At 40.7% G+C, this 12,024-nt stretch overlaps 1 protein-coding gene across 5 annotated transcripts in view; it reads right to left on the bottom strand.

The window, feature by feature from the left end:
* Window positions 1-2,502: 2,502 nt before the first annotated feature.
* LOC106642572 (sodium-coupled monocarboxylate transporter 2) overlaps window positions 2,503-12,024 on the bottom strand; it is a 43,555-nt gene continuing 34,033 nt past the window's right edge. For 4 of the 5 annotated variants that reach the window (XM_014357392.2, XM_014357391.3, XM_014357389.2 and 1 more), the window contains 5 exons: window positions 7,487-7,877; window positions 5,151-5,325; window positions 4,905-5,059; window positions 4,661-4,801; window positions 2,503-4,560 (listed from right to left, as the gene is read on the bottom strand). In XM_014357392.2, coding sequence (XP_014212878.2) covers window positions 3,468-4,560; window positions 4,661-4,801; window positions 4,905-5,059; window positions 5,151-5,325; window positions 7,487-7,842 — 1,920 coding nt within the window. In that variant the 5' untranslated portion in view covers window positions 7,843-7,877 and the 3' untranslated portion in view covers window positions 2,503-3,467. Of the gene's footprint in view, window positions 4,561-4,660; window positions 4,802-4,904; window positions 5,060-5,150; window positions 5,326-7,486; window positions 7,878-9,191; window positions 9,278-12,024 lie in introns of those variants that run through there. The other variant, XM_014357390.2, reaches the window with a different exon arrangement.

The following is a 12,024-nucleotide window of genomic DNA, read 5'->3' as shown; positions in this document are numbered from 1 at the left end:
CACGAGACCATTTTTCTCAATGGAAAGTGTGTGTATTTACATAATTATAAAGCTTAAATACTTTGTTGGATCAAGTATTTGATTTTACGCTACGTTAACTGCTACTTAGTAAGACTAATAACTTATCATACCATTTTTTAATGTAAAGTATACCACTTGATATTTATGTGTGTAAATTAATCTAAGCTATTTGTTAGTTAATTTGGCAAATAAAAATTCTAAAATAAGATTAGTTTAAAAAATTAACAAATCTCAAATTATTTCATGGTTTGACTTCTTAAGTGGCAAAATATTAACTGACGATTCTTATTACCTCGACAAATTATTTAATTTTAACTTGATTGTAATAAAATAACACAGGCCTACGAGACGGAAGAAAGATTTTTTTATCGAAAGTATTTTAAAATGCGAAGCTTTTGCGTAGATCTTAGCGTATGTGTATTTCTTTTTACGTTTATTTTCAATAAAGTCGTATGAATAACTAAACCAGCTAAGCATCGCTCAAATATTTACGGCAGACGAATTTTAAAATGCAATACACCGAAAACAAAAAAACGAAATCCCTCACGTTTAATATTTTATTTATAGGTACAACCCCTCAGCATCTGTATGCGAATATTCAAGCTCATCGCAAAAACAGCGACGTCGAGATTGAGCAACAGCGCAGCGGAAAATAAAGCAAAATGAATGTAGCGCTGCACGTGATTACTTGGATTATAATACGGCGAATGTAAGCCCCGGGCCCCGAATCTTGTTTGCACAAGCACGATTTTTTTTGTTTTCAGGGGCAGAGCAAAGAAAAAAAAAATACAGACACTGATTTTAGCAGCAAGGCTTGTTTTTTCTCTTTTTTTAACTGAAGCTCTTTCTCTGTACTGATTTTGTTCCGGTAAATTCTTGCGGTTAGAATAATTCCACATGGAGTAAGTCGTATGTAAAAAAAATTTTTTGTCTCACTCCTTCAAGAAAGAAAGACACAATAAATCAGGTGCAATAAAACTTGTGATTTAAAACATTTTTTGAGGATCTGAGATATTTTTTTAGCCCAGTATAGTATAGTAATAATTGCTCGTTGGTATTTTACTCCTTACCATTATAATAACAAAAAGCACTATGTGATCAAATTTTATTACATTTAACTTTGTGTTCAATAAAAATATTCTCAGTTAAAATTGTTTTGGGTAAGACAGTGACAGATTGAGAAAATAAACAGACACAAATAACAATGTATCGATAAAAAAATGTATATTTTGTTACAACCATGTACATCGTACATGCCTTTTATTATGATAATTTTCTTCCAAGAAGACACCAACCGTGTGTTGTTTGATCTAACAGATCGAGGTTTGACGTTGTGTCGTTCGTCAGAAAAAGCGCGTATTTCAACACTAGCGACCGTCCGAGGCGCTCGGCCGATTGCCATTAAACACTACAAACTAATTAATAATTACACATCAATAACATTAACGTAAAACATCGACGCACCTTACAAGTTTTCGCTGTTTCGATATCATGATTCTTTTATGCAATAACTACATTCTCGTCCTATAAAAATATCGTTTACAAATACAATATGTACACGACACGAGCATACGTCACCTTTTTCTTTTATTAACATTTATGTTTATGTCGTTAGAGTACAAAGCATTCTTGGATAAAAGTAACGGATTCACAGGCACTTCTCGTTAATAAATATGTATATACACATATATATATATATATGTGAGTGTTGTCGATATCTTTCTTTTCACTTATTTCCTGACTCTAAAAAAAATACCAAATAGTAATGATTCATACATTGTCATGTACCTGTATTTATACAACATGACAACGTAGCCAATACAAGTGCTTTCGAGCTAAATGTACTTGACTGCATATATAATGATTCACTCGATATCAATACTGCCTTCGATAACTGGCATTTTTGTGGTGAAAAATTTATGCTGCTTTGAATCTCAATGAATCTGCAACTTTTGAAGAGTTATTTGTTTTTAATATATTCACGTGGAAGTTGAAACTGTATTTAAAATTTTTACCTATTATTTACGGAAGAATTTTTTTTTCGTCACTTGCTAAAAATAAACAATCATGGCATCGTTAAAAAATTATTCATCAGTAATAAAATACACAAAAACTTTAACAAAAATTGCAAGCTGCTTGGCACTGTATTTACTCTGATAGAAAAGTGTAAAATGTACAATCGTGAGGATGTCCTTAATGACGAAAGCAAAGGAGATACATAAATTAACGGAGCACATGCTGCAACAGTTAAATGTAGCGACAACAAGAAAATCAGGTCGCAAAGATAAAACAAAGTACACTGTATCAGCAGATACGCCCGGAACAGACGCACACGAATTGCAGAGTAAAAAAGAAACGGGACGGTGTAATTTTTTCGTGTAAAGTAATGTCTATTTTTTCGAGCCTTGAATACACGCCATGCAAACGTGATTATATGTTGATTATATATTATCATTGCCACGTATTTTTTTTCTTCCCCCATTTCTACTCACTCCTTGATGCTTTAGGCGATTTTAATGTTAAGAGACAAACGAGAATTCACTCATCAACTAAATATTAAGTACATTATTAATAAGAAAATAAAAAATCTTAAGAGGTGTTTTCGATTTCAAGTTTAAATTTTCATCATCATCAAAAAATAGTATATCGCGAGCACGAAAACGAAGCACTTTAAATCAGATCTCGCATACGTGGTACTACTCCCGTATATCAATAAAAAAGGCGTGAGGGCCTTTACCTAAAAATTTAGTTGACTTTGGCTGACACCGAATGTTCCCCGGGGGTTGAGAAATGCCTTACCACCCGAAAAATCATCTTCAACTCCCTTCCATGTATTGCACCTCAACCACCACAATCTCAAACATCAAATCGCATGGACAGAAGTGCTGTAGTGCGTACAAAGTGATCTCACCGCGAAAGCAGTCTCAAACCTATAAGATCGATCTAGCACTAATTAACAAGCAAACGAAAAGCAAATAGTCTACGCCTAAATTGCTACTGTATAAAAATCTTACTTAAACCTATATGTATATGCATTCCAGAGTGACTTCACAAAACTGAGTATCAACAAACTTTCTTACATCAACGCATGGTATTTTTTGTTGTTTTTCTTTTTTGTTGTTTTTTTTTTTTTTTTTTTTTTTTTTTTTTTTTTGTCTTCGTTTCAAGTCACCATTGCAAAAATCATCATAATCCACACACACAAAAAAAACCTCACTCATCATTTCGCATATCATCGAATACTGTGCACCAAGTATATATTAAACAAAAATATACTCTCGCGCGTGTCGTCGTTTCACGCACAGAGTCCCCAGCGACCATTAACTCGTCGATCGTCAAAACAACGTACCAAAGCACCAGCGTTTACCATTATCACTTTGCTCAAGTGTCAGTCTCGATAAGTAGCAGCGGTAGATAAAACGATGGACAAGTAGTCCACAGCACCATCAGATTTTGGTGCCCTTTTGCACCTCGTTCGTCACTTCCAGCGTGACCTTCTTCAAAGCGTCGAGCCGGCCGATGTAGCCATTGTCCGCCTGGACTCTGTGCTCCTGCATCTTCTTCGCGGACTCCTCCAGCCCGTTGGGAACGCTGCCGTTGATGTTGTTGTTCTCGTTGAAGCACGAACTCGGCGTGAACAATCTCGGCCTCCCCGGCGTCATCTTGGACAGTTTGAGGACCCACGGGTGCAACAGGTGCTCCTCGTAGGCGTCCGCCTTCGCATCGGCGGTGAGCAAGCTAACGACGATGCCCACGATGATCGTCGACAGGCTGCCTATGAGGGCGTAGTACATGTACGTGATGCTGTATATGTTGTCGAGAACCGTCTCGGGGGTCTCGTCGTCGAACAGGTGGTCCTTGGTGGCGCTCGACCACTGGGCCGCCGCCACGCCGTCCTTCGACTTCATCAGGTGCGACGAGAAGGTGTCGTTCCGGCAACCATCCGTGCGCAGCGGCAACGCTTCCGTGGGTATGTCGAGACTCAGCCGGCCAAACGTCAGCCACAGAGTCGTCACGTGGCTGAAGATCATACCGGCTGCGGCTCCTTTCCAATTGGCGCAGGGCACCAGCATGGCCAGCACGAAGACCCCGAGCAGCGGGCCGGAGGTCGCCGAGGTCATCAGCATGGACGACTCGATGACACCCGAGAGCATACCAACGAGGAAACTGACGCCGATGACGAGGAAGCCGTAAAAGACCGCCAGGGCCTTGATGATCTTCAGCTGCTGGATGTCCTTGAGGTTGCTCAGGGCGGGGATTTGGCTGAGAAAGTCCTCGAAGGTGACGGTGGCCAGGGAGTTGAGGATGGACACGGTTATGGTGAGGGAGCTGTTGAAGAGGGTTGCCATGACTAAGCCGAGGAGCCCAGGGAGATAGACGAACTTGTCCTCGACGTAGAAGGGCACGATCTCGTCGAACTTTGATGTGTAGCCCAGGCTCATGGGGTCGCAGTCGGCGTAGTTGGCGAATATCACCATGCCAACAACCCACGACAGGGAGAACAGCACCGTTATCACGGGGATGTTGGCCATCATGGTTCTGCAACGAGGAGCACCGAAAAACGCGTTACTCGTTGCCTGTTTTTTTTTTTTTTTTTTTTTTTTCCATTGGTCGTTCCTAAATGCGTATATATACGTACTTGACGACTTTCCTTTGGCTGCTCATGCTGCAGTATCGTTGGACAAAGTTCTGCTGGCAACCAAATATGGAGAGGCTCATAAACAGTTGGCCCACGATGGCAGATATGGTGGTCACTCGGATGGTCGGGTCCAAGTCGAAGCTGCAAAAATAACAAAATCCATCCCGTTGATTCATCCGCCGATTTAACGAACGAGCACATAATTGTGGTACGAGTGAGGGGGTATACGTATATATGTACGCACTTGAAGAAGTCGAGTCGGCCGCGTTCGCTGGTGACGTTAACAACGGTACTAAAACCACCGGCATCGACGGTTCCGTGAAGGATAATTATGATCGAGACGCCGATCATCGTTAGGCCTTGGATGACGTCGGACAGTATCGCTGCTTTCAGTCCTCCCTGGATAAAAAATGCAGTTTTTTTTAAAATCTTTTCTAGAGAAAATGACACCATAGTTTAAAAGCATTATTGATCAGAGTGTGTGAATTACCATCAGGGTGAAGACGATCGATATGGCCGTGATGCCACAGATACTGGCCCAGTAGGGTAGACCTATGACGGTTTTCAAGGCGACGCAGGGAGTGAATACCGTGACAGAAACGTTCAAGAGGCTCCGGATGACGTAGGAAAAGCTGGCGAGACATCGTACCAGCTTCGATTTGAACCTGTTGGGATAAATAAAAGGGACTTTGAGTATTCCATACTGCTGAGAAATCAAATTTTGAAAAAGCGTGAAAATCATGGAACGTTGGAAAATTAAATTGCGTGTACGTCAATTATAGAATCAGCGTAGGGGAAAAAAACTTGGTGGAACAAGCGAGTTTTCGTTTAGTTTTTGCTGGCATTGAAAAAAAATCTTACAGTTTTGTTTTTCACAAGCACGAAATGTGTGCTAAAGCCGATTAAACACTTTTACGACTCGATATTAACGACTTTGCAGAAGAAGCATTTTAATTGCGCTTGGAATTCATGCCGAACGAGTGTTTCAAGCTAAACGATTGAATGAGTCACTTTGCCAAACGAGCGTAATCACGTGGAGTGATTTTAGAGCCTCATTATTGCAAAATGCTCGAATGCATGAATTTTCGTGAACAGTCGCTTGATCTTTTTGTTAAAAATCTTTTTTCTTTTCTTTTTAATGGTAATGATTTCAAAGGTTTCATACGATTTTTTTTGTATAAGTGATTAATCTGATCAATCATTGTTTAAATTTTAATATAATTATTTATCAGTCCGACTTGGACACTAATGCATCAACTGTTTTTTTTTTTTTTTTGCAATAAAATTTTTCGTTTGTGTTCAAAAATTATTAGGAAAAACAAAAAAAAAAACAAAAACAATTTAAGTACTAGTATTGAAAATAATTTTCAAATATTTGATTTAAAATACCTCACGATAAATATTATGCACAGTACGCGGAAATAAAAATTGTTTTAAATTTTTTCAAAACTCATAACACAATCATGCCCAAGTCTGTAATATACTAGTGAGTGTCCACGACTCCAACACTATCAGGAAGCAAACAAAAATTTTTTTGAAGAGGTTAAATTTCTTCAATAGTTTCAGCACAAGCTTTGAGACTAAGAAGCATCTCTTGCGACAGCTGAGTTTACCACGACAACGCTTAATCTCCCGCAAACAGGAGGAGGAGCACACGATGTCTTGGAACTCAATTATGGGCGAGGTTTCGTGGTTCGTTTTTCTCTTCGACGTTGACGAAATTGTAATTTTGTTCAACAAACCAACTTGACGCTATGGTTACGCCAATGGAGTTTTAAAAACACAAACTTTGATACACCCATTCGAATTATTCACAAATTTCAAAAATCTTCTTGCACAAAACCTTGCGATAGTAGTTAGGTATTACGGGGATCTTAAATTATATAAGTTTTTCGAGAAGCTGGAAAAAGTTTTTTTTTTCTTTATCCAAATAACAGTCTCTCGCGATAAATTGCACAAGCTCGTCCTGATAAAAATTCCCATGCGGTAATAAACAGTTGAGAGCTCGATGTCATTCTCGATAACAGTAACTTATGGAGCTTTTGGTCAATGAGAAAAAAAAGGGGTATTAATGACACTTGGATTAAAACAGGTGGCTCTTATTTAAATGAAAAGTGTATACGGTGTTGAAATATAATTGATTGAACGAATCTCATTGTACGATTTTGAGAGTTTGCACAAGACCAAGTTTTGACTTATCATTGACTCTCTGACGTACAGTGTCCGTCCAAGCGTGTTTTTCCCCAGACACCGATGATTAGAAGTCACGGGACGCAGATAACACTCGCGCGATGATCACGAAACTCCGGAAACAAAACAGAAGATAAGAGGAGCACACCATCCTCGTTGTCATGGGAATTGGGAAAGTAATGGTCGAGCGAGAGTGAATGAAAAATTGCGGAAAATTCTCATCACCTCATCGTAGTTTCTTTGAGCTGGAGGAAGGATAAAAGCTCAAAAAAGGAGTGGACGAGTGATTTGAGAAACTCTCAACTTTGGTGGGGAAAAAAACGTGTTTACCCACACAAAGATAACAAGCATTATATACACAGTCTGTGTCGCGCGAGAGAGATCACAATCAGTGTACGGGAGAAAGTCCCAGCGCACGAGGAGGAAAAAAAAAAACATCCCTTGGTCGGGTATCTTCAAAGCGGCATCGAAAAATGCTTAATCTTAATGGCCCCCACGACAACCTATACCCACGAGCCATTATCTTAGGGAGGAAAAAAAAAATAGAAAAGAAAATCCCCTCAAAAACGAGAAAAGAAAGCATGTTTATATGGAAAGGGACAGATAAGCGTGCACTAATGGAGCCGAAAAGCTTACCTCATAAACAGATACTGATAGACGGAGGTGATCCCGAGGCTGTAGTACACCGGGACAAAGACGAAGCAGACGATCGGGTAGGCCAACAGCATACCGTAGAGGGTCTCCCACATGGCACTGCCACGGTAGTAGAGCTCCGATGGATAGCCGAGGAAGGAGCGTACGCCCAGGGTGCCCCGAGCTATCGACAGCATCATCGCCCCCATCGAGACACCCGAGCCACTGGCGAACACGTAATCGGCCTTTGTCTCCGTCTTTTTGCGGGCCCTGAACTTGCCCCACAACGGAATCACGAAGGAGAAGGCGATGAACGATATGAAGATCAGGTAGTCGATTATCAACGAGGAGCTCTCCATCTCGTCCCGCAGGTAGTTCGAGACTGCTGACGATGCTGCAAACAGAAGAAATTCCAACATATTACTCGTACTCCAAACAACGATAAACCTTATCTCAATCAAAAGTATTCACTTTGAACCTTCTATCTCTTGGTCTCTTTCATCAGTACCGTTCGCGAAAAATCAATGGGACTCCAACGAATGAGCCGCTGTCACAACTGACGCAGGAATGCACGTTGGGTTGCATAATCTCGATCTTGCACGATGTCAACGCACCAAGCGGCTCATTCAATGTCTTTTGAAACATATGCGTTTCGCGCACCTCATCTGTACGTACCTTCTACGCGTTGTATACGTGGGCAAGTACACACAAATTGCATAAAAACCAGTTATGCTAATGTTGAACGCGATCGACGCTCTCAGCGGACGAACAAAAAAAAAGTCTCGATTATCATTTTCCAAACATCTAACGACGGCAAAAAATTAATCCGATCGGGGCATTCCACGGGATAAATCTAATTAGACGCGTACAGCGGTGAGTATGCGTAAAAATTGCGAGTCAACGACCTGCACGGGCTTGGTTTTTCCCATTTTTTGGTCTGTCCATCTTTTTTTTTTTTTTTTTCTTCCATTGATCGGCCGATCGATCGGTATCGTCGCAAAGGTGAAATTTTTCGTTAATTTCGATATTATGCGGGATTTCTAAGAAAAAGCTGTCAAACCCAAGAGTGTCGCCTTACTTATACACTTGCAAACAGAGCGCGATAACCACTCGGGGTGCGATTTGACGCCACGCTGACACGATTTAACATCAAAATTGGACTTCTTAAACAAGTTGACGATCATTTTCTTCCTCTCCATTTTTGTGTATAATTTAACGCGTTAACGTTTCTCGATTGATCGGTATGCAATAAAGCCGTTCGGTAAGAAGGAAAGAGAAAAAAAAAACCAAGGACTAATCGAAACGCGTTGGTTTAACTTTTTAGCGATGGAAATGCAGATCGACACCTCGACGTATAAGCTCGAGGTGCGGATTAACGCTGATTTAAATGTCTCGACGATTAATTATAACTATTGCAGCTCTCGATGGCGCTGTCTGAGGTGGTGATGACCTCAGTTTGTGATGATAGTTGGTGGAACTTTCTGGAGAAGGCAACGTGTGTTTTGAGATTTAATTGCACCTGCTTCTTGATTTATTCTAGTAACTACACGATAACGATTTGGAAAAATAACTACAGTCTCGTCAGCCCCAGAATTTGTCAAAAAAAAAAAAAAAAAAAAAAAAACCATTGGGTCTAGTACCTCTTTAAATATACATTGAGCAATCCTTTATTAAATTTCCGAAGCAGCAAAAACAAATGCAAACTTACTGTTTTTGCTGAACTTTGCAGAAAATCGGCACCAGGTAATCAGAAGCGATCGGCAACAATCGTGCACTCTCGAAGAAAAAAATTCACTTGACTTTACCAGCTGAAATTCCCTCAAATTTGACAAACTCTTGACTAGAAAATTATTGGCGAAAAGCAAAGAGTAAATCAACACGATCGCGTGGCTTATAGATCGGTATTGCGGTAACTACGTTACGTACAAATGCACAAAGCCGCGCGAACCGATCGGAGCGTCGTGCCAACACAGACTAACTTGGAAACGAAGCCGGCCGGGCGTTTATTATGCTAACGAACGGCTTGGTACGACTGAGAACTCGGTTATTGCGGACTACAGCAGTAGTAGTAGTAGCAGTAGTAGTGATATAGTAGTAGTGGGGAGATAAGAAGGCTCCTCTCTCTCTCTCTGTGTCCACGAGTGGGTACGGACACTCTTTCTCGTTCTTCCCTTTTAACACGCGCCAATGTGTGTGTGCGCGCAGTGAGTCTCTTCATCCTCCTTGTAATGGTTGTATACGATCTTTCCCCTTCCTTCTCTTTCGAGTCATATCAGCCGCACCTCAAGACTCGTTGTTTATCTCCGTGACTTTTTCTGATGCTCGTGCAATCTCTCTTTCGCTCTCCCTCTCGGGTCCCATGACTCCACGGAAACTGCCGGGACGGGCGCGTGCTGTACTTGCTTGTAAACTTGCATCCGCGTGACAAAGATTTATGTTTTCTCGCTCTGATCGACGGCCGATACGTTTTTCCGTACAATTTCCAATCAACGGTGGCATCGTTCAAGGATTCGAGCTATTGTGTTGGAAACTAACGCATCCACGTGGGTGTACACTTTTCCACCAAATCGTCACCTATATATATGCGCGCGCGTGCGGACTTTCTAAGCGTGCCCCTTTGATCTTTACATCCCCGCTTGTGTGCACACGTTCACGCACGTGAGAAATGCTACGTTGACGATCTTGTGTTTACCTAAGTGTGACTCATTCGTGCGGAAAAGATGGGCGGGGGGTTTTGTGTTTTCCGTCGCAATTTTTGATTTTTTTCGGCGAAACGCGGGTTTTCGCACGAACTTTCGAGGTGTTTGGTTTCATGGCGATCCCTAAAAGATCGGTAAGCAGAGCATACCAGATCGTTATCTCGACGAAATAAAGTTTCCATTTGGCATGAGAAGATTTTTTTTGGAAAATGCAACCGAGAACCACATTAATGCAGTCGTAAAAGCTGTACACAAGTTGCTCTCTGTTTGCCGAAGCGTCTACCGATTTTACGATCGATGTTACTCAGACGTCTCTTATCAAGCCGCCTTTATATGCTTGTGCGTTCAAGATCTTCTTCGATAATCACGGATTTGCATGTTTACTCGACAATGTGCCTTCATGAGCTAATGTTTTTTTTTTTTTGTTTTTTTGTTTTTCGCACGATCGGTATAAGTACTCGGAATATCGTTGGACGAGGCTTTTCTTTCATTTTAGAGGACGCGCATGATTTTTTTTCTCTTTCGCCAGCAAAGTCTACTCTGTTGTTTGTTTGTTTGTTTTTTTTATCCTGCATCCCAAACCAGGCAGAACTGGTAGGTTCTCCCACGTTGGATGAGCTTTTTAGAGTGAAAAATCGGTCTGGGGTGAATCACATTTCGCGCCCTTTGTTTTCCGTGCCAAATAAATGCGATTCTTGCCAACAATTTTGAGCGTCACATCTGCCGAAGGAGAGAGATAACGGTAACGGTAACGATAACTCGGCTGATGTACAGCAGAGATGGAAAAAGGATCGATGCTGCAACTCTAAGCAAACACAGCCGACGCGAATTATGTAAATCTTGTGCGATCCTCTCCCGTGTCAGCTGTGTACACGCACGCACGCACGTGACGATAACGTGCCGCGGTGCCTCGGCTTTCTATTATCTCCCTCTGTCTGTTTTCACAATTGCCTCGAAAGACATTCGCATTGAGCTCGACAAGTTTTACACGAACGTTTTTTCGAGTTTGCTTTCGAGCGTTGCATTGATCTTCGCGGTCACGTGTGCGCAGAGCATTGAATTTACCTATGTGTTCCTATCTTGTCCAAGGTGTATCATGATCAATCCTTTATCAGAAGTTTTTCAAAAGTATCATCATTTGCCTTTTTTTTTTTTTTTTTTTTTTTTTTAAATACATTCATACAATTTTTACTACAATCACGTGATTTAATTTTAAGCTAAAAACACATACACTAGTGCAACAACCACTTTTGTGTTTGTTACACCAGTTTCATAAAAAAGTTCTGTTTATCCCATGGTTCACATGATAAGACACATACCACGATGGATACCCATAGTAAATAATACCATTCTTGTATAAAAAACAAAAAAAAAATTAAAACAGTCCCTCGAAAATTTTTTAATCATTACGTCGATTTCTAATTAAACTGCATTGTAAGATTTCTTCGAGACGCACATCGATGATCTGTATCCGAAAAGTGATCAATCACTTTCTCGAAGCAGACAACAAACAACAATATACATACCTCGTAGTAAGTACTTCAAAGCCCCGGTATTTCATTAATCCACAGTACATAACGAGCGTAAATATTATTTACATTTTTCCCACCGACAATCGCGACGAAACGATAAAAAAAAAAATCTCGCGTCAACCCAAACACCCCAGCTCCGAATCAATTCAAACGATCAACCAGCTGTGTAATCCCGCAAATTTTTCGACTGCTCATACCCCGCTACGGTATACACATGGTACACAAAATTCTTCGCAATTCTATATAAGACGCACGTGTACAATCGACTCAAAATTTACATAGAAGCCTCGGAAACTTTCCACTTTTAATA

Source organism: Copidosoma floridanum, unplaced genomic scaffold, assembly GCF_036245765.1.
Source record: "Copidosoma floridanum isolate Cflo_tuat_1 unplaced genomic scaffold, Cflo_Japanese_pri ptg000021l, whole genome shotgun sequence".
Classification (NCBI taxonomy): domain Eukaryota; kingdom Metazoa; phylum Arthropoda; class Insecta; order Hymenoptera; family Encyrtidae; genus Copidosoma; species Copidosoma floridanum.
The sequence above is the reverse complement of the archived record's forward strand: the minus strand, read 5'-3'. Positions and strand labels throughout refer to the sequence as shown.